Below are 24,970 nucleotides of genomic sequence, written 5' to 3'. Positions count from 1 at the left end.
TGCCTTAGGTTCTGCAATAGTAATCTGGTCAGTGTGCAATGTGATGGCCGGCGTGACAAAACAATCACTTTCGTAAGGAACATACAGCTTTTATTGACCGTACCTAGATTTCACATTAAAATAGTATAACAGCGGATAGTGTATTCACATTTCATAGTGATTAGTTTAGTTTTGGGGTTTTTTTTTCATTCTCAACAAAAAATACGAAATCATTCATCAATCATTTATTATTTCTATTGCTATAGAACAAAAGTACAACCCCTATTAAGAGGACACCTTCGGGACCCAACAGAGTGTCCACTCAATATTAGTGTTCCCTGAATAGAGTTGTCCAAAGGGGAGGTTCTTATTCTGTTTTAACTTAATATATAGATATCGGTGTTACTATAACTGCTTCTCATTTTTAGTCCCTACAGCTCACTATGTCGGTCGGTCGGTCGGTTGGTCCGAGTAAACACTAACTTGAGCACGCGACTGCAGCCTGTATGTATATGGCCTTGTTACTTTTTACTTATTGTCTATTAGAAACCGTTTTCTTGCATTCTACCGGATTATTATACAGTTTCACATTTTGACGCGACAAAAAGTTGTGTTGTACCACTTGGGCTGGTTAGTCGGTGGTCTAAGCCAGGGTGACTAACCGTTCGAGTTTATTGGATCATGCATTTTGGTCAACTTGATCCGCGGTTTTAGTGGGCATTTAATTGACTTATGATGATTAAAATATCTTTCTCCACAAACGGGAAAATATCCTCTTAATATGGAGTGTCTCCTGAGTAGTCTGTGTCCAAAAAAAGGTTCAAATTGTATAAATTAGCTATAGATATCAATATCACTAGCATTTCCAAGTTCAACAACTTCTTCTTTACATCGATTAAAGATCAACACAGTATAGGAGCATTAGGTTAATGACAAGGTTGATAATGGTAATTATCTCAAATGATATTTTCTATATCGACTATCAGATAACAATTTTCAAATTAATTTAGTCTAAACAAAAAATTAATTTGAACGTCAAGGATAGATATGTTTTGATAAATAATAGTTCCTTCAATCTGACCGATTTAAATTTCAAATGAAAGCATATTCATATTGATTTTAAACCTAAAGCAATACAGGTATCAATTACTGCACATACATTTTGTATCTAAAGCTCTGTCTACACTATCAAACCTTATGTGATGTACCCATATATGGAAATGATGATGTCACATCACTACCATATTTAGGCATATCACTACCATATTTGGGCACATCACACTTTTTTTGTCCAACTAGTTTGATAGTGTAGACAGAGCTTGATTTAATACTTCTTTAAGCTTCTTACGATTAGTTACTTTTTATCTTTCTTTCTTACCTTCTTTACTACCCCACCCTCTCCCAAAAATTAGACAATTCTAATATTACTGTAGAACCCCTATTAGGGGAGCACATTTGGGAACCTTGGAGTACTCGTATTAACTCCCAATATGTTAATTATCTTGTTAAAACTTAATAATATTTTGATATGTGGTGTGAACTTTGTGAACTGATTTGGCAAAAGATATCTATTTACCATAAAGGAATTATCCATCAAGTCTTTAACAATAATTCGTTTCATTCATAGTGATGCCTTTACCACCATGCCGGATAATAAATGAGTTATGAGATCATTATGAATACATCATTTTTTCTTTTGATGATTCCTTTTTCTTTAAAATGGACAAAGATGAACCGCAACATTATCGTCAAAACGATCAATTATATATAATCATCTCAAATTAACAATTGGAACAACGTCTTCGCGACCTTTAAAATCTCAATCCTGTTTGCAAAGTTTTCCACCTGCGTTTCAGCTATACCTTCTGGCATTTTTCTAACTTCCTCAAATCGTTGTGATTATTATCATATTAAACAAACTCACTTCTCCCTAACAATTCGTTAATGGGGATCGTAATGTGAATGATATCTACCTGAAGTATAAAGTACTAAATTGTCTTTTTCTAAACCCGATGCAATCAATTGATTTTTGTTATAGAACGAAGATTATATTGTACTTCCTTTGATTCTATTCTAGACTTTTTTTACTTTTTAGACTCTTTTAGAAACACCGGGTTTTTTTTAGTGAAGAAAGAGATTTCTTCTAACCTGTATATTATGTGTTCCTAATTTTTTCTTCCAAAAGTTTATTTGTTGGAGTCTTTATTGTCTAAGATATAATCACAGCACTCACTTGAAATGAAATTAGTAGGCCTATTCATAGGCCTAAGACCTAAGAGCTGAGAAATAGCCACGAATTTCTTCACAAAACTGACACAAGGTACAGACATTTTAACTAAGAAAACGATTATATTAAAAAACTAGTATAGTTTTACTGTTATTATTAATCACATTCAAATTTATTTACCAACATTATGACTTAGGAATATAATTATGAAAATGATGACCATCAAAGCCAAATTGTCTACAGAGGGCGCTCATTAAAATAAATACAGTTTTGCAAACAAGGGGACAGATTTTCAAACTGACATCTCTTTACAATTTCTGTCTTGGTAAAAAGGAATTATGAAATTACTTCCCTTGGTCTATATCACTATACCAAGAAACTAGCACAAGTGGTTCACTTTTGTAACATCCGTAGCAATAGGCATTAGTTGTTTTTGTAAAATATAAATCTTATCTAAAAGAATTCTTTAAAAAAAAAATAAAATTTAAAAACCAACATAAAGTTTGTTTTCCTTTCATAATATACAGGCGATATAATTCAGTGTTTCAATCACCTATGTCTTATTTTATTACACCTCGGTATCATCATCAGGAGCAAAACAAAGTTATTAGTATGAATTCCGTAGAGATTGAATCTCTTAATATCTTAATTTATCCTACAGAAAAGCCTTTTTTTGTGTGTTTTTAAAACTCACTCTTATTTTTTAAATGTAACAAACAACAAATGTTCTTGTTTACAAGCATTAAGCAAAACCTGGCCTTAAATGATAGAAATAAATGTACAAGAATTATAGATTCAGCATTGAGAGAGGTACTGTACTCTCTAAACAAAATGTCATTATAGCGCCACCATACGGATGATACAGAAACTTCAGCACAGTCTTTAAAATGGGATAACACGAAGCTGGTAGTATGGAGGTAGACTGCAGGTGTGCTTACGCAAGGAGGCCTAGAATACGTGCTTATAATAATTTTGATTCCAGATTATGCCATTTTAAGTGAATATACCTGTATACAAACAAAGAAAAGAAGCAACAAAAGTAAGTTATTTTGTTTATTGTCTTAAGCTCCCCAGAGGGATCACTTACTACTAGGCCTACTATACTAGTTAAGTTAGTGCTCCACCAGCCAGGACCATTCAGTATTCATCACACATGGTACAGGCTATATATAGGCTATATATAAGCATAGATTATCTCCACATAATGAGTGTTAAAGGGTCTTACTCAAAAGTACAGAGGTGTTATGCACATTTTGAACGATTTGCGCAATTTTAATCAAAATACTTATTCCAAATTGCGCAGGAAATTTCAAATCGTGCAAAGTATTTTCAGTATTTAATTACGAAAGAAGAATATTATAACTATAAAGTATAAAACCATTTTGACTATATGTTTTAATAAGAGAGATTCAGTTATTGAACGGCATGGATAAGTGTTGTTATGAAGAGCTAACATTGCAGTAGAAGACCGGATCGAGTGCCGATGAGTGAATACAGGGCTTCTGCTTCTTATGCCGTGTTATTTTGTGTTTAAATTGCATAGCGTATGTAATGAATTTTGTCAACAGAAATTGAATTAATTGTATTATCGTCAGTCAGGAGTAAACTGAATTGACTATATGTATATAAGTTGTTTTATCTTTGTTGTAGATTGTATCCCTGTCGTAGACAAAGGATATGCAATCTACATATTACAACTGTTTAAAACAAATTTAGTAGACCTAAGCTCCTCTTTTTACCAACATAATCACCCTGGGCTCGCTATACAGCGATTAAAAATCTCCCATCAGGGGATGCTGAGGCTGTCGGTTCTCTGAGCCTAGTTTTTAGCTTCATGCTTTATATTATTAAATCAGAACTAAAAAACCTTTAGTTATTTTCTTATTCTCTCCTGTATTGTTGCTTTGTAAATATGGTACATTTTTCTTTTCTTTTTTTTTTATATACACTGTACATATTTTTAATGTTTGTTGAGGTTATGTTGTTTTTTTTGGGTTTTTTTTTTTACCGCACCACAAATGGTTTTGGATTTTTGTGATTTTTGCCACCGTTCTGAAGGTGAAGTGTCCAAATTAATTAAAGTAAATTATATTAAATACTTGTATGCATCGTAATTTAAACATTGGAATGTTTTCTTCACATAACCATACAGTATTTTTTTTGCTATTTAGAACAATGAATTAATTAAACTAGACACATGTGATGCTAATTAGAAATAGTTTAATTATCTTGGATCAGTTTATGATATTGACCTTTTCAATTGCTTATCAGCTTAGTATCTTAAACCATAATTAATCACTGGCCATCATTATATATATATTTTTAAATTGTTGTTTTTTAGTTATTTATCTATGAAAATACAGAAAAACCTACTATTAAATTTTTCTTGCTGTTAGTTATCCTAAAATTATATCTTTGACAAAAATATAGAAATAGGCTGTCATTAAACAACACTAAACAAATAATAAGATATATTTTGAAATATCACTGTCCGTATAAATAGAGAAAATAATTTATGAATATTATTAGATATTTTGAATATTATATTATTATTCTCTTTATTTCCAAAAATACAGACCAGGTTTACAACTTGTGGCCAAATTGTGCACGACATTACGAGTAAATGAAAACAATAGTGTTTAAAATATGCATAAACATCGTTTAAAATGTAATAAAATCTTATAAAATATTTTATATTAATTCATTCATTTCCTTTATTGCGGATAGTGCATCCATATAAAAATCATACAAAACAAAAAAATATTTCACCAGGAAATAAACAATAGCAACTTCCACAAAACAACCTAAAATATCCTAAATGTCAATTTTCACCAACGCTAATATAGGTTGAATTGTGGAAGTACATTAACTTGGTTTTAATCAAACTATTACAACTGTCATGAATTTTGTTGTTAAAACTATGAATGGATTAAAATTTTTAAAAAAAATACAAAAAAAACACAACAAAAGTCGAAAATGTCAAGAGCTGTCGCAAGTCAGCTAGGCAGATTATTTTGAATTTAATAATTTGATATAGAGTGGTTATTGCACTGTTAGCAAACCTAATTGTTTGTCGTTGTTGGTTGCGATTGACTATAATTAAAATAAGATCTAGTCAGGTCATAGCAAAGAGAGAAAGATTCTATCTCAGTTAAATAATAAGATATATTTTGAAATGTCATAGTCATTAGAGAAATTACATTAACAATAGAAAATTTCCAACATTATTACCTAAAATGTATATTAATTTCACAATTACCTCGTCATATAAATGTCAAGAAGTGAATTAAATGAATAAGCCGTCAAACCAGCAGACAATCCTTGCTTTCTATTTTATCTTCCAAAAGGCATCGACGCAGCTCAATGGCTTTAACATCCCATCAGGACAAAATGAGTTAAAGCAGTGTTATAATGTCTCGTTGTTTGTGTTAATCTCCACCATTTTTAACAAATAGAATTTTGCATAAATTGTGTCAGGGGACATACAGTAACAGTGTAGCCCACATTAAAGAATATAAACATACATAATATAAACATACATATTGTTGATATTCTTCAATATGGGTTACAATGTTACTGTATATTCCCTGTATGTTTCCCCCTCAGTCATAGTACATGATATTTTGTTTTAAATAACAAAATTGATATTATAGAGATAAACAAACTTCATAAAACATCTGCCATGGGAAAAACGATACATTTAAAGGTTATTTTAAAAACTCAAAAGAACTATGTACAGCAGTACTACTAGTACTTCACCTCAGGCTATGTAATTTTGCTCAATGTAATTGCACTTTAAGTTATGCAGTATCGTCAACTAAATCTCTGTGTGTGAACACTGTTTATGTCTATGCATGGAGACTAGGTCTATGCTAAGTTAATTTGACAAAGCTGCTTGTGTACATGTTTGTTTAAGGTTTAGTTTCAACAAGACATGTGACACTATTATCATTCAGTGTCATGTATTATTTAAAATAAATACAACTACTGTAGTCCTTGGAACCATAATCAATATATGTAACTACATCCTTATTAAATAATGTTTATCATTGGTCTGTATTTAGGCCTTGTAATTACACTGTACTTAAGCCTAGTAATTAAACTGTACTTCATAGATAGAGAGAGAGAAAGAGACCTAATATAGATTGTCTTCTCAAGATTCAGATTCAGATAACATTTATTCAGATAATAATGAATGAACATATACAAAATGGAAAAAAGATATTGAAGTGAACATAGATAAAGCAGTAATTGGTATTCATTATTATCATGGATCCCTTCTAGAAGTTAAAAACTTGTCTCGTAGGGACCCACAAACAAAACACATTACAAAAAAAATAAAAATAAACCTAGAGTAAAAATTGAGGATAAAAATTACAGTATAATAAGATATTAGATATTAGTAAGCAGGCTTTGTATGTATTTTTTCTTCAATATTCTTTGTCCAACATTTGCGAAAAACTTACAGTTATAAAATAGGTCTATTATCTACTAAACTGCATGTATGGTATGAAGATCAACAGTATACTGTACATACAGTAGACATTTAGAACATTCCTATTCAGGGGATATACCTTTAAAAGAGTTGACACTTTCATGTTTAACAAACTAGGGAAAACACACAGCCTATTCAAGGGACACACTTTATTGAGTCCTACCCCTACTAGGGGTTGTATCAATAAACGAATCGATCAATACATAGATGTAAAGCAATCAATTTTGCATAAATAGATTGTTTTAATATAAAATATTTTTGTTTACAGTGATTTTTCTCGAAAATATTTCATAGTTGTACGTGCGTTGCTGTCAATCTATTTGTTTATGATTTTCTATGAAAAATGTGTTTTGTAACTTATTGTTTGGTCTAAAAATATTTTCTAATAATCTAAAGATTGAAGTAATGTAGAAAATATGTCAACCAGAGCTGAGTATTTAGTATCCAATCCTTAGTTTTTTAATTAACTACTACAGTTTAAGTCTATTTAAAATAGAGAAGGCAATAACAGGAAGAAAATACCAACATTTAGAAGTTTGGAGTACATACATTTCTCTTGGATCTATAGTAAAATACCTTTGACAATAATTGAGTTTATTATTGCAGAAATATTTTGATCACCTGTTTCTCTGTTATGTATACTAAAATCCTATGTGTGTTGTTATAACCTATGTACTAAATACCTCTTATGCTATAAATGACCTAAGTCATAATTTAATGGCACAGGACCTGTTTCTCTATATGAAAAAATATATATACTATAAATGTATTTTTTTTGTATTTCATCCCTGTTGCCAATACTGTATACCATGTTGTGATGTTGATATACACTTATCTAGGTTGCCTTGATTTTACAAACTAAACGACTTTCAGTTGATCCAACCAGCAGCAGCATCAGAGATGCCAACTATTACGATTTTGGCCTTTACAATATGATAAATAAGCTAGATTTAATTGTTTTTAAATTATTTATACAGTACTATAATTTCAAATCAAAATTTTGACTTTAATTATATATGAGAAATTATCAGCTAGATCATATGTACATTCTTGGTAAATATATTAAAACTGGTTCAATAGTATTTAAGAAAATGAAATTTAAAACGGTCTGAAATTTATATTGAGTGTGATGGGAATGGAGAGCTGTAATCGCATGTCAATGACTGCTTTACACTGTACTCTCATCTTTACTTCTAAATGCACAGTATAATCAATATGGTAAACCAGACATAATATCCGGAAATTTAATTCATACAAATACCTTATTAACAGTATTTATACAGCTTCATTTGCTACAGTATGATCAACACTGTACCGTACGTTTCAAACATAAATCTTTAAAGATGTATTGTCCCCAAAAAACATGAAAAATGAAGACTAATTTTTTTAATAGGCCATTTCGCAGTTTTAATAAATAAAAAAATGTTTTTACTTCTAAAAAGACAAAATTTAACAACAGTTAAATTCAACCAAAACCGGTTTTTTTTTTAAAATTATAGTTTTTTCAGGTAAATAATTACCTTTTTTTTAAAACAATTTTTGGTCAAAGTGAATAACTATTAAGTAATAACTATTAAAGTATTATTTCAGGGGGACAATATATCTAATGAAACAAAGCAATAATCATAATAGCAAATATGAAAAAGCATGCACTGATGGTAGAATATGTTTCATTTCAATTTATCGCTTGTTTTTTAATACCCATAGGTACAGTTGTTGAGTCACCTTTGAGTAAAACGCTGTTCATGGTCGCATACAAGCTATGTTACGTAAAAATAAATTTGACGTCCAGCACAGCAATATCTGTTGAATAATGACTTTATAATGACCTACTTACTGATTGAAAATAGTAATTGAAAAGAAAACTCTAATATGAGATAGTGTAGTTGACTGTAGCGATAGTAATTTATCAAAGTAAATGTAGGCTGAAAGGTTACAAATTCGTTAACTTGTTTTAAGAGGGCAGTGCGTAAAACTAACGCTTTAATTAAAATTTGACTCGTGGCACTTGAGATTGACACTTACGATCACCAGAACTTAACTTTCCTTCTAGATGAAATATCTTGGTCTGTTTTGGTTTTTAATTAAAGACCAGAAAGGTCACAAATAGTAAGTCATATTGGCATTTGATTATTGTTGTTGTATAGTGCAATTTAAATGAGATCAAATGGTGCTTTACACATCAAATATCTTTTACACAGGTGTTTATCAATGCAACCAGTTGACGTCGTTGAAATTTCTTATCCACCAACCAATGTGAGCTACTGTATAGTCTTCTCATCTTCTCTTAATGTTAAATGTATTTATATAGCGCATTCCACAAACAATGTCTTCTCAATGCACTGTAGAACAATTACATGCTTCTCTCCTCGTCACTACTGTCAATTACGGGTGCTATTTCATCTTTCCATGACAGTGGCTGTGCGAGATAGTATACTGGGGCAACCCCTACTAATACAGTATATACTAGGTTCACATGAGCATTTTGTGTACACTGGGCCAAAGATTTATCGGAGAAAGCGCGTTCTACCACCAGAACCGTGGAGCGAGTGAGCCTCGAGCCTTTGCCATAAGGTTCCACTGTTTTAACTGCTCGGCCATTATCCTATAGTCTATAACCAGTTACAGAAGGAACATGCAAGCGATTATGTGTTTTGTTGTTTTTTTCCCATCCAACAGCAAGTTTACTCACAACTTCACAGGATTAATTAATAAACTACTCTACACTAATGAATGCAGTTTCTGAGATGCATGTTTTTGAGTTACCACCCTGGCACTATGTAATGATTGAACATTGGATTTGAGATTGGAAGGCATGCACCCATCTACAATGCCATTACCGGGTCACCACTGTCAATATCTTAAAGTTTAGATAAGATGAATATTTATATTTACAAAATAAAATTTTAGTTATAGAGTATCACTTTAATTGACATGATGCTCAAAGAAAATATTAATCTTGGTTATGATTGACGTAAATTTGTTTTTATGATATCATATTTCTTATCTTTATTCTGTTGTAGTAATCCCAGATTACATTATATCAATATTTGAACTTGATAATTATTAATTTAATTTACCAAACAGCTTTACAACGATGGAATTTTTAAATCCAAAGGCAAATTACTGAAAAAATGGCTGGATCTCAATGGAGATACAAAATAAAATAAGCAAAAAAGCTAAATCAAAATGATAAAGTAAAACAGCCCAAAAAAAGTAGCTTTTGGGCAACACTAGCCCTTCATCAGTGCAAGTCATATTGAAAATACACACGAGTGCAATGTACAAGAAAAAAAATCTTAATTTGACCATATTTTTGAATACGTGGAAATAGTATTTGTACTCTTTTAAAAATGCGATACTCAAACAAAGTGGTATTTTTGTCAAATTGTACAATTCATTTCTATGCAAAATCTCTCTCGCCATGATATCATTTTGTTGACACGTTGAATCGTGACAAAAATGGCATTTAAGAATGTGATATTAGTGAGAAATTGCACTTTGGTCTGTTTAGTTTTTAATAATTGTATTTAATAATTTCTGATATCCTTAATTAATTGGGCGATACAAGGTCATATTTCATTATTTGAACTACTATTCTCCCTTGTTGCAAGATTTTGTGCTCTGTACTAAAAAAGATCACCACCAATCATACATTGATTTTAACAAAAAAAATTTCCTCTCTAAAGTGAATCCTTAAATATTTATTAAGTTTAAGTGAAATTTAAGAGAATTCATTTAATGTGATATATTTGGTGACAGACATCTAGACTAAAACCTAATTGTAAGGTATGCTTTAATTTTGCAATTAAAACTGCTTAATAGTCAAGTGACATTCACTTAATAGTTAGGCCTATAGAGTATTTAATATTAAAGACCTTCAGATTCTTTAATAAGCAACTAGTAGAGTAGTAGGTTATTTAAAGTATACTAAATTATAACCTCTTCAGATAATATTATTTCCTTTAGGAAATAATGGTTTGTTCAGGTATTAATAGTATTATAATTCCTTTTATTGTCTAACTGTACTACTCTGATTGCTTTGTCAAATTACTTTTTTTATTGTGTGTAATTAGGCCTACTCTATTCATAATATTATTTTTGCATTTTTAATTAATACAGTACAGCATACGGTATTTACTTACTGTAGAATGGTGGTATATGGGAAAATCCCCTTATTTTGTTGGCTTTCTATTTATGATTATACGATAATTTAAACAGGATATGATGGCTATATCAAATGAATCAGTCTGATTAAATTAATTTCAATGGTAGTCAATAGTTCTTGTAAGTACTGTAGCACCAATGATACCTGACCACTCTATGAGCTAAACAGGAGAAGATTCAGGGGCAAAATATATTACTGTATACGCCGTTATTTTAATTATCATGATTAAACCTTCTCTGTTAATAATGTAAATTGTTACCAAACTGATATAGGCAAGCTTTAGCTAAGATGATATGAATATTGTAATTTTAGATTTTGTTTTATTTCATACATAAAACTATAATTTGTTTAAAAAACTGTTGTTTTTTTTAAGTATTCAATGGATGTTGTACAATGTAAGCTTTAAATTTCAAATATAATAATAATATCCCGGATTTATATAGCGCCTAATGTTGTGAAACCTCTAAGCGCTGAACATTATTACCCCAGTCATTTTGGATCAAACACATACGGAAACATACTCCCATAATGCAGCTAGTAATCAGCGCAAAGTTGTGTCTTGATCTAACCGGGTTCCCATTTATGCACCTGGGTGGAGAGAGGCAAATGTAAGTAAAGTATCTTGCCTAAGGATACAAGCAATGCGGCGAGAGTTGGATTTGAACCTCGATCTCACGATCAGTAGTAGAACGTCCAATACACCACGCCACATGTATAATAATATACACCACGCCACATGTATAATAATATACAAATATGTCTATATTATTGAATAAAGTCTCTGAAAAGGAAAAAAAAACAAAAAACTATAATTTATTTGAATCAATAAGCTTGATTAATTATTATTATTATTATTATTTATTATTATATCAATATTTATAAAGCGTCAATTCAAAGACCGAGGTACAAAATCAAAGGCGCTGTGCATGTTAGTGGTCGAAAAAATGAGTTTTGAGCAATTTTTTAAATAAGGCAACAGAAGAGCAGTGTTTAATTTGTGGGGGGGGAGCGAATTTCAGAGTGTGGGTGCTGCAAAAGAAAACGATCTATGACCAGAGGTTTTAGTAGATATGCAAGGAACAGAGAGTAAGAAATCATCAGATGATCTAAGAGTCCGTCCAGGAACATAAAAGGTGATTAGTTGACGGATGTAAGCAGGTTGGTTAAAAAGAAGTGCTTTAAAAGTAAGGAGCAAGATTTTAAATTTGATTCGATTGTCAATGGGGATTCGATTGTGTATGGGTCGATCTCACGATCAGTAGTAGAACGTCCAATACACCACGCCACATGTATAATAATATACAAATATGTATATATTATTGAATAAATTCTCTGAAAAGGAAAAAAAAACAATAATTTATTTGAATCAATAAGCTTGATTAATTGTGTATGGGTCGATCTATTTTATATCCTTTTTGTGTTTCAACATGTTTGTTTCTTCAATTTACTGTTTCCTTTTATTACCTGGTATGTCAACCACATTATTATTTACAAAGTTTTTATGTTGGTTTAGGTTTATGTAGAGATAAATAAAATTGATTATAACACACATGTGATCTTTGCCATTTCATTGGTTGATTTTGTATATGCCGTGCATTATTTTTAACCATTTCAATGACTGAAGTTGCATTGTCAGCTTTTTTGAACAAATTTGAAATTGTAGTTTGTAGTCGGTAGGCCTGAATATTGTGCAATGAGAAACACACCTGTAGAGTGCGCCATCTATAAATGATCTTCTCCTGTGGCCACAATATGAGCACTGAATTTATCGGGAAAACGACTGATTAATTGAATAGAAGTTTACCATAGAAAAGTAAGTGTGTTATAAAACAAATTTATAGGTATTTTTTTTCACTGAATAGGGAGAATAATTTCAATTGCTGAAGCCTGTCCCATAAAATATCATTCAACTCGTGAGCATAGTGTATTCTCCCCATTGTTCACCTTTATAAACATATCTATTAGTCTAAAAATAATCAAGGTGTCATTGAAAAATAGAATAATAGGTTTAATACACTTTATGTGACATTTAGTACATGTAAATACTATTTTTTACAACCTATAAAAATCACATTAATAATTAATTTGATAATCAATTATAGATAAAGCTTAAGTTATTTACATTGAAGATGCATTTTCAGTCTGTTTTTTTTAATCCGTTGAAAAAGTCTAAGTTGGTCCCTGATTAAAAAGGACTTTATCCACTATGACAAAATCCTCATCTTTAATTGCTAAAATTCAGTACGTATTTATATTACTGTACATAATACGACCAAATGTCATAAAATCAGTACCTAAAATAACGATTTGCATCCTACTGTGTATATAGTATAGTACAATTATAACCCTGTGAAGAAATTATAATGACAGAATGTTTCATTTAAAATGTATGTTTTTTTAACTAACTGTATAAAACACAATGAACAAATATGTTGGCAGTAAAAGTAGAGTGTACTGTAGCCACCATTTTGAATTTTTTCTGGTCTGCCATCTTGGAATTGAGGCAAACTTATAGTGGACACTAAGCTTATTTCAACCTGTATTGTTGTTTCATGATGACAAAACCAGCAAGCCTAACATTTCCTGAAATGGACCACTCAGTGACATTTCATTTATCAATTTTGCATTTTGAGAAAAATGTTGTGACCTAATAAAGTGTCCCCTTAAATAGGTGTAGGCCATTGATTTTAATACATAATTTCCGTTTGTCTGTTTGACAAGTGAAGTATCTAAAAGAGGGGTAGATAATAGGAAATTTTTATAAGACATTGTAAAATTACACATTTTTTGCCGATTCTTATAATTTATTTATCATACAGTATTAGTCTATTTCGTGCTTAGCTTACCTGGATAAACCGACAATAGCCCTTTCTCCTCGAAGAGCGAGATATACCTCGAAAACTAGAAATTTTCATTGAACACCCCTCTCCACAAGTGGTATAGTCCATGAACTATGCCCTCAGGTGGGAGCCTCCCCACAAACCACCATCATCATTTCTTTTCGAGACATGAGAGAGTAAACATGTCTTCAAGAGAGCTTGTACAGTGGTATGCTGTTGCAATAGATATAATACCTGGAATTGCTGCTATATGAAGCTAAGTAGTTTTTCTTGGTTACTAGAAATTCATTGAACTTTGAGATGTCAATAAAATGACTTTAGCAAGCATTGTAAAATTACACATTTTTTGCCGATTCTTATAATTTATTTATCATACAGTATTAATTTATTCAAATTTAAGGAATGTTATGCAAAGATAAAGTCATTAATTTAGGAAAAATTTATCTGTTTTTATTTGATATTCCAGTACCTGGTATATCACTCTCATACAATTAACATCATGATAGTAATCACTCTTTGTATTAATGTTTTTCGTTTCACTCTACCCTCAGGGAAAAACAATGATTGCCAATTTCATTAATAGTAATTCTCAATTGTCTGAAGGCTATGTGTGGAAGTGATATTATTTTATTATTTAGTATTAGTAACTGAAAAATGTTATATTTTATCTCTTAAATCGACTTTATGGAGATTTTAATTGTTGAAACTGAAAGTTGACTGTTTACAGTATGAACTTCCTTTTTGTTAAACACAGGGGGAAGGACTTTAAGGAAATGATATATGAATAAAATCATTGTATAAAACAATGGATGGTTATTTTTTAAGAAGTAAATTATATAAAGCGCCCAGTACTTGATTGGTTGATAAAGTTCTAATCAATGGTTCTATTGTATGGCCAGGTTTTTTTTTTTTTTCTATGTGACAGACTGATAAATAATGGGTGAATGAAAAGCAACCTGTAGAGTTCAAGAATTTGATTCTAGAAGTAGTGGATTAATTGAACAAAAGTTTACTTTGGAACAGTAATGAAATATTGTAGAATTTATGCAGTTTAAATTATGTATAAAGCAGTTCTCATCCCAAGTGTGGCATCTCCAATAACGCTGTAACCTCTTAACCATATCTGTGACGGATATGCTTAGCAGGTTATAACATTAATTGTTCGAGATACTGTGAATTTGTAAATGATGTACCAATACACAAAGCAACAGTTAACAGATGGCCAATAAAACCATAAACAGAACTTACACATCAATATCCTAATTAGATACAGCATGATTCAATAATTATATTCATAATTTGTCAGTAATCTATTGAAATATTTAGGCAGGACATATACACATACCAGACAACTTATTTATGTTAAAGGTACAGTATATGTCTGAAAATTGCCAAAATATGCATAGACATTACTACATTGTATAATGAATTGTACGCACAATGTAACCAAAACACAATGGATTCATATTTCGATTGAATGTGTTTAATATGTATGCATTCAAAAAGAAAATATATATGATTGAATGCTTTGATAACCCTAGCAAGCCTGGTTATCAAGATACATTATTTTATTAATTCATCTTTGTCAATAGAAAATTACATTTTGCATTTAAAAATAGAATACAAATATGATACAAAAGATAAAAAGAACCAAAAAACACCTTTTAAAAATTTTGAATTAAATTTTCTGAAGTCAGAGGAACGAGAACATACTGTATATTAAAAAAGAAAGTATTTCTTTCTACAATAGGTGGTATCATTTTAAATCTACACTTCCTCATTTTAATCATACGCTAGTTTCTTTTTGGGTGATTCAATTTGTTTATTTATTCGGTTTCGGTTCCTGGAGCAAAATTTTATTCACTGTACAGATTTTCTAATTTTTGTGCAGATTTTATTTGTACATTTTGGCCATTGGCAAACTGTATATAAAAATATACCTGTTTGCCAACTACTGTATGCTCTAATTTTGTTTCTCATGATTTATTTGTGAGAAACCAGTGGGAGACCAGAGCAGCAGGAATCTTTCCACTTCCACTTCCTCTTTCCCATCTAATCTGAAATTGTTATATTATATGTCTTTGTTGAGTGTGCTGAACTACAGTGTCGCTCCACCATACCATGCTAAAAGTCCATATCAAAATTGAACTATACCATAAAAAACACCAGTGGTCTAATTGCAGAAGATTCACTGTTATGACAACTTTTTCATAATATCACAGATTTTATTCACCATTTTTAAATAACTTAATTTTCAGTATATTACTAGGCGGTTGGAGTTTTACATTAATAATAAAATTACTGATTTATTTATACATATTTTTTCTTTACCTACTAATGTTTTCAACCTATGTATACCACAACATTTTCTGCAACACATAATGACACATGTAGGTGTATTTTATGTGAAAACGACACATTACAAACGTGTCGTAGTTTTGCTCTTCTAATTGTGATGTGGAGATTATTGATCAAATATATTCTGTAGAGAACACATCTTTTGAAAAGTTGTCATCAATTTGTACCTGGAATTACTTTGGGAATTAATTACTCATGTTTGATTCATTATTTCCTGTTTAGTACTTTAATGATAGAAAATGTAGGTTGAATACATGGTTTGTTAATTGTTCTATACTATATCCTTGCTATTTGATTGGTTGATTTTTGTATTTATTTCGGAATCTCTGGTCCATAGAAAGTAAAATTACATAAAGGAATTAAAAAGACTGTACTAATTACTACTACTCATCTCAGGATGGCATTCCACCTGGAGAGCATCTTTGACTTATATAAGACGTTGCCTATAATCATTGAGACTAAAACATTTTCACTTGAATTGAGTCTACACATCATGCCATATATCGATTTTCTTAACAATTCATAAAAAGAAGGAATTCTACATTATCCTGTTCCATTTTAACAGAAGCATTTTTGTGAAAATTGTTGAGATTGTGCATGACGTGAAGGCAGATGAATGAGTGCCCTAGTGAATGAGCGCCATCTTTTCGCCTTCGACATTTGAGGTGGAATAGTGAATTGTTAGTCAATCTTTTAAACCCATTCAACACATTATTTTGTAGGCCTATACTGTTTTTTGACAAAGGTTGGAGGAGGTGTTGAGGCAAATTCTATAATACGGTGTCACATATGTAACCTGTATTATGTCATGGTTTAGGCTTATGACCTATGATACAGTTGTCACACATGAAAGACATGTTATTTTGTATCACATAATTTGCCAATGGTATTGCACAAACTATAGATACAGTAGTTTGATATAAAATTCATGAATTACCTTTCCATCTAATTGATGTCAAAAATGTCTTACTTGGCTGTATATATACAAATTTATATAGACCTATGATTTAAATTATTACTAATGCATAATACCACATTGATTTACAAGTATTGACATTATGTTTTGCAATAATGATAAATTTTGATTGAACGGTTTTTTTTTTACACTGTCCATAAATTTGACATTGGCCAAATGAATTAAATTAATCTATCTCTAAAGTAGCACACTAATGGCTGTGAAATATTCCAATTTTAATGTGTCTATATCAATTATAAACAGAACATTTTAAAACTTACTAAATATGTAATATTTTATCTAACAATTGGCTATGTATTTAATATATTATTCCGTCTAAATCCACTTGTATTAAATGCTTTTCATACTTGATCTGTCTATCATTTTTTGACATAATAATGTCTTGTGGCAAATCAGCAGGTAGTATAGTGTAATCTACATTGATCTGGTTCTCTTATATGTAGCCGCATACATATGAATTTCACACTCTGCTCCTACAATAGTCTGGTTAAATCAAAACTACTTTATTTGAACCATGCAGTAACATGGTGATATGCCTGTTAATATTTTTCAACAAGTTTTAAGATTATTTTTTACCAAGAACATTCCTTTATTCCATTTACAAATTTCATTAAATTAAACAAAATGATCTGCCATGTTTTAAGAGGAATAATTTTAAAGGGATATTTTACCACATTTGGTGAATGGAGAGAAATCTGGGGTGTTTTTTTTCCTTATTTCTCTTTCGTGAAGGTATTATTATTATTTTTATATCATTTTATATAATCATAATTTATTTTAATGTGTGTATTTATACTACTGTTTGAACATATTGATTTTATTTCAATTTATATCGTAGTTGTGGCATTAACATCATGTTATCCCGCCTCTGTTGTGTACAGTTAACTTGAAAACTGAACAAGTTATTAGATTAGATTAAATTCTAAATTCCTATATTACTGTACATTGAAATTCCTCATCAAACTATTTCCAACTTTAAGCATTGGTGGCGCTATTCATTATTTTCTTATAATCAGAAAACCAGTCATTGAACATAATTATGATTCACAAGAATATTTAATATTATATTTTATTTATTATTTTAAATTGGAACATGATGAGGGAGTGGTCCCTAAAAAAGGAATCAGTCATTAAAAACTAGAGAATTAATTCTTTATCTATTTAAGTTTTAAAAATCAAGAATCGGTTGGTAGAATGTATATCATTCATTCATCAGTGGAAAATTACTTCCATTTATTGTCATTTGCATATAAAATTTACATAGAAAAAATTAGAAATGTGTTTGCTCTGAGATATACAAAAAAACAGATGAATAAAAAACAATTACAAAGTGGCATATCACTCTCATACAGTATACTGACAAGCATTCAGTGCCCCAAAAGCAGAATAAATGCTGTAATACGAAACCTATTTGTACGAGAGATGATGGACCGGTGACGTCTACCGACAAAACACCTCAAATACATTATACATGGGATGATGTATCCTGTACAAAGTAAAAAAAATTTATATTTTATTTAGATATACATTTTATTTTCTGTATAATGTCTGTAATTACAACATTACTGTATTGAAATACTTTTACTTTTTTTTCTGTCACTACCATAAATAATTGTTTTGAGAAACATTAATGTCCATAGCAGCTGCACTTGCAATTTCAATTTCTAGTTATAATGTTTTTCCAGAAAGAATGATTATTTTTTCTGTTGTAAACATACAGATTAAACATAAGGTACTAGTGTTTTTTTGTTGTTTTTTTTTGAGAGGTCCAAAAATATATATTATTATTACTGCCTTTCTGCTGAAAAGGCAGTAATAATAATATATATATACAAAACATTTTTTTATAAAGATGAAAATTATTTCTTATACAAATTTGGTATTACATTTGCACAATTTCAATCTATACTATCTACAAATGGTATTTGAATCTTGTTAATTTAAATGTGTACTTCTTTAGGTTTTATTATTTTTCTCTGTGGTATAGTAAATTTAGGATGTGAGCCCTCTATCATTTTTCCAATGATAGAATGAGCGATTGTCTGTCTTTCTCTATTGTACAGTAGTTATAAAACATTCAAGAAGCTCCTTTGACATTTTAAATTTCAATGTCTTTCTCTGTCCAGTAAAGCTCTGTCTACACTATCAAACTTTATTTGACAAAAATGTGATGTGCCCTTATATGGATATGATGATGTCATACCACTATCATATTTGGGCACATCACTACCATATTTGGGTGCATCACACTTGTTTTCTCAAACTAGTTCGATAGTGTAGACAGAGCTTAATGATTGTAAAGAACTTGCTGAACACTTTAGTTAGAAACATTTATAACAAATGGTTATTTAGTTTTTATAATTAAATACAATATTTTTTTTTATTTCTTTATTTATTTATGTTTCAGACTAAAATGATTTATTTAATGCAAACAACAATTTTTGTTTTTTAGCCCCTATTTTCTTAAATCATGTTTTAATCTCCTATCTTTCATGTTTTATTCTTTGTATCATTAATTCTCATATATTATGCTTTTCTCATATCGCCATATTAAAACTTGATTACGATTACATTGAACTATAAATAAGACTCTTTATACTAATTGGCACCAATGAAAAATCCTTGGCACGTATTTATAATACGTTTATTCTTTATAGGAAATTTAACTTGATTCACAATCTTCATCTTATTCATTATGTTTAATAGGCAAAACAAGGTTAGAATTACAAACAAAAACGCATATCATTTTAGATCTTTTTAATATCCATCATTACTTTTTTTTTTTAAGTATATATTTTGATAATAGATAGTACGTTTACTATTCCACTCACTGAATAATTTCAGATAAAATAAAACATATATTGAGAATATTTTTTTTATTGATTTGTTGTACTACTATCTATAATTTGTCCAATATCATGAAAAATTTTGTATAACTCTCCCAATACCAGACACCTTTAGACTGGTCAAATATGTCTGGTTTTCTGGAAAGTCTGATATTCGGGATGGGATTTTAATGGTAAAAATTAATTTGGGTTTTGACTTTAAGAAAAATCTAGTGTTGAGAGTTTCCAGTTTTCAGAGAGTCCAGTATGCGATGGTTGACTGTGCAATGTCACACAGGTATTAACACCTGTATCATAGGCTACAGTACTAACCTAGCCCTAACCCTAAACTGACATAACACAGGCGCAATACATATGTGACCACTATTTTGATAATTTTTTAAATGTTGGTATTATTTGTAAATAAATACTATAATGAAAAATGATTTGTCAATCTAAAAGTTTGGATCCTTGATATTATTATGTGTTCTTTATCAGGGCCATAGCCACCAGTACAGTTGGTGTTGTTTCAACCTGTCTGCTTTTTACTAGGCCCTTGACAACCCAGTGGCTATGAACAGGAGATCTATTAATTAGATTATGTATTAGATTATGTATTAGATTATGTAATATGATTCAACATGGTAAATACCTCAAAATCTATTAATATTAGTATTTTGTAAATAATACTTATACTGTTGCAAGTTGCTTTATCCTATGTTTTATTTATTTTTACAGTACTTAAAAATGCTATTATATTCAAGTTAGGATTGATATTTTCTAATCAATAACAGTTTTATTGATAATTTCTTGAAAGTTTATCTCTATTTATCTACTCTACTTTTACTTAAGAACCAATCAATTTTATATCTATTTCACATATTGGTTTTTTCTACATCTAAACTATTTGTTGTTTTTAAAAATAGCAATTATTCTAGATTAATTTTTCATTAATTTTTCTTTCAATTCATAAAGTACTAAACGACCTTTTAGTTGTTTTTTTAATCTCACAGTCATGGGTATTTGATTTTAGTATTCAATATGCCTATTGAAAACAAAATAATAAAAACATAATTATGAAGCTAGAACGGTTTACAAAACTTGAACTCGCTATCAACAACTTATCTATTCTGTTAGAATAACTCCCAGGGTAAAAGAACATTCATTTAAAGATCAATACAAATATTGAATTCTCTACAAAATCACATTTATTTTATATTTCGTGAATTTATTTCAAATTAAAATCTTAGAAATATATTCCTTTCCGCAAAAACCTCACAAACACATTTTTCAGAGAGAAAAAAATAGAATAGAGTTAGAAATAGAATATTTTTCATGTAAACATGATTGCATAAAGTCTCATTTTTTGTGTGGAATATGTAATAATTATGATTAGTGTGGAACTGTAGGCTTCCCACAATTGAATCTATCTTTATTTATCAAATATGCATACATTTTTTAAACCGTAATATCTGCCATTGTAATGTATTTTTATTTTATAATTGGCTATGATAGAGATTATAAAGTCATTAGCACTGGGATTTTACAGTGATACGATTATTCACTCTAATTCTAAGTTATTAAGAGATCAGTTTTTTCAACATCATTTCTGTGTGTGCCTACCTCCACTTAAGTGTACAGCAATTTAAGTTAGATATAGTAAACAAGAAATAAGTACATCTAATGGTAATGTGTTGTGAAGTACCATCTGTGTTTTAATAGGATTGTTTCTGTTCTACGGGTTATAGTACAGTGAATTATCATGTAGTGAGTGGAGTGATACATTCAGGTCGATCAGCATACTCATTTTTGTGGATTTAATAGACATATAGTACACAGGAATTAATTCCTACTCCACGTGATGCATTGAACTGAGAATAATAATACCTTTGTATGTTCGGTGTATACAACTATAACTTAAAGAAGGTCACACATAGACAATAATACTGTATCACTGATATTTAGCTGACCGGATCAATCTTAATTCATTGCTAGCCCAACTGAGCATATCATAATTCTTTATGGCTCACTGCATCTTTCCCTACCAGGCAGATTTTTTAAAAACTTCACAATGATGAATATTCATTAGGCAGCAGGGTGTGTAGCTGCTAACACCAACAGTGAAGCTGTGGATGACTTCCTGATTTGTGAGTGGTATACAAGCACAGTTCCGGGATCTTATTATCTACTCAATCTAGGCCATACACACTCGGTTACAATCCTCCAGGAAGTGTGGCTGTGTAGAATAATACCGTGTATTTACACTGTAACGTCTCTCTGGAAGTTTTTAGGGGAGTGAGAGAACTAAACTCTGTGATTATAATTTCTGTCTCACTATGGGAGATGTAAATTGCAATGAAGATAACTCATCAGAGTCTGACAGTACCTGTGGTAGGCCTTATCTATTTTGTTTTCTTTTGTTTTGACTAATAATAGTACTGTTTATGTAATAGTTGTCAAGTTATCTATTCTATTATTTAATAATCTTAGCTGTAGATTATATTGTCAACAGTGAGATATGAATTATTCATTATTAGTCAACTCTCTAAAATTTGGAAATTTATAAGTTTGTTTCTACTATTTTTTAATACATTCACCGAAAATGCAGACATATTGGGGCAGCAGAAGGGTATACCCTTCTGTATACAATACACTTTATTGGGACCCTTCTGTATACAATACACTTTATTGGGAGAGACTGTTATTGTGTATAAACAAAACAATGTAATATCAATATTAATAAGGATGTCCATTTAATTGTGAAACACACAATTCCAATTTCAATTTGTATTGTTGCTTAAAGGTTAATTATCAGAAAACTTTTACATATTTTTTAGAATTTTTTTTTTCATTTTTTATAAACAAACTATTCACAATATATAGTTATCATTTTATTATTTCTAAAGATAATTCGTAAACTTGTATTATAAGAAAGTATTACACATTCTTCAAGATGATGCAATGGAAGTAAATAGCACAAAGAAACATTCTCAACAAACAATATGGCAGTCATTGACAGTAGCCACAGAAAGAGAACCTGTGGTTTACAAAAGCTTTGAAATTAATTTATATATCGTATCAATATTTACCATATTTTACTGATATTTCAAGTTTGAAATGTGTATTCGTAATGTAATTAAAAAATTTAGGATTTGACCATAAATAGATTCTTAGCATTCACATCTTCACAGCCCATGTGTGAAAACTGTATGATTTTAAGGGTATGTTCACACCTATGGAGTTATGGTTACGTATCGTAAACATTTTGATTAGCATCATAACAACACTGTGTTCAGACTCGGTAGTAGCGATTAACAAATGGTCACAAATGGAAGTGAAATCATCTGCTGGGTAGCCATGTGCATGGTGGATGTGTTGTATTCTTTTTCTCCTCTCAGCAATTTGGTTTGTTAGTTCACCGGTCAAACCCTTGGATACACAAGTTGCATATAGTAATTTACGTTTGCAATATAACTGACCCTAAATAATAATGTCCATGTTTCTATTAGCAATAATTATGCAGAGAATCAGTATTCTGTGTGGGAATTTTGGTTGGGCGAGTGTCTCACTACCATCAATAATGTAGGCCTACTTCAAAATATATTTCAATAACTTGTTAGAGTAAGCTGTAGGTAGTATATACACATACTTGTACAAATATATTTCTTGCGGGTTTTATTAGTTACTTTACTAAGTTACTTAGTTGAGAATCAGTAGTTCTCTAAGTTTTAAGGATTGGGTTGGACCACTGTTTAATGTTTTGAATTGAAAAAAAAACAATATTGTCCACAAAAATGTTCACTAAAGTAAACACTTTATCTACAAACTTGATCTTAAAAATTGAGCCTATTTTTAAATGTTAAGTCTATAAATGTATTATATTAATAACAATGTTTTGCATGTCTGTTTTTAGACTTTTTAATTATAAACATGGCAATTACAATTTTACAGCAGATAGTAGAGTTGTTATGACTACTTGGATTATAATTTAAACTGATGATTTGAAGAACAAAGATCTATAAAACTTGACCTCTGTCAAGGTCATGGTAATGAGGAAGTGCCCTCCATTTCCATGGCAACGACATATTTAGAGGTAATATCATACAGTACATTAGGCCTAGCTCAAAAAGAAAAGTACTCATTTTCACATAGAGGTTGCAGTAAACATTTTCTTGTAGATGTTTTGTCAGAATATATTTTCCCATACTTCAACCTTGTGAAATTTGAAAAATAGCCATAAGTTGCTGGACTTCAAACAGACTTCTGTGATTGGTCAGTTTAATACTAGCCAGTGTATTTATGGATGTGCCATGTCTCTTTTAAGTTTTAATACTGGTATCATTTTTTCCTCCTTGGTCCTGTGTTGTATTGTCTAAAAACTTTACTCAAATGTGGTTTACAATTTGCAAGGTTCTCCACTTGCTATATTATTTACATTACATGCAGTGTTGACAAATATTAGATATCTAGCAGAAAACCTGGATCAAGGTGCTCGGGCCGTTGATTTCATCATGATTTCCTAATCAATTTCGGCATAGTTGGTACACCATACCCCTTTCAACCTGAACTAATTTCAATCACTTTCACACACAGATTTTGATGAACTATGTTGATATGAAATTGAAAGTTACAACCTTGTCATAACTTAAATACTATATAAGATTTAATTGGAAAAGAAAATACTCTTAAATTAATTTTTATTGTATTTCATAATAGATAATAGGATAATTTGTTAGTTCAATTTAGCTTGTGGATTTAGTATGTTCATTTTTAATTCTAAACAGCAATCATTATTGACATTGTGGTGAATATTTTGGTAAAATTAATACATGCACACATTAAATTTGCATTTTTGTGTTTGTCTGTAAACATCCTACAAAACTAAATCTGTTTTTCTACACAATAAAACTGCCATTAATTCATGAATAATTGCACATTATTCCCGGATATCATCATCCTGAGTTGAGCTCTGTCTACACTATCAAACCAGTTTGACAAAAAGTGTGATATGACCAAATATGGTAGTGATATGACATCATTGTGTCCATATATGGGCACATCATATTTTTTTGTTTGATAGTGTAGAGAGAGCTTAACACACG

The 24,970-nt window shown here is 30.2% G+C and overlaps 1 protein-coding gene across 2 annotated transcripts in view; it reads left to right on the top strand.

The window, feature by feature from the left end:
* Positions 1–3,102: 3,102 nt before the first annotated feature.
* Positions 3,103–24,970, top strand: part of LOC144854057 (tumor necrosis factor alpha-induced protein 8-like protein 1) — a 34,798-nt gene continuing 12,930 nt past the window's right edge. Inside the window, exon 1 of one of the 2 annotated variants that reach the window (XM_078711940.1) lies at positions 3,103–3,245. In XM_078711940.1, the coding sequence (XP_078568066.1) occupies position 3,245 (1 nt within the window). In that variant the 5' untranslated portion in view covers positions 3,103–3,244. Of the gene's footprint in view, positions 3,246–21,780; positions 22,260–24,970 lie in introns of those variants that run through there. The other variant, XM_078711939.1, reaches the window with a different exon arrangement.

This window comes from Antedon bifida, chromosome 10 (assembly GCF_963402885.1).
Source record: "Antedon bifida chromosome 10, ecAntBifi1.1, whole genome shotgun sequence".
NCBI classification, from domain to species: Eukaryota; Metazoa; Echinodermata; class Crinoidea; order Comatulida; family Antedonidae; genus Antedon; species Antedon bifida.
This window is presented reverse-complemented; position numbering and strand designations above follow the sequence as displayed.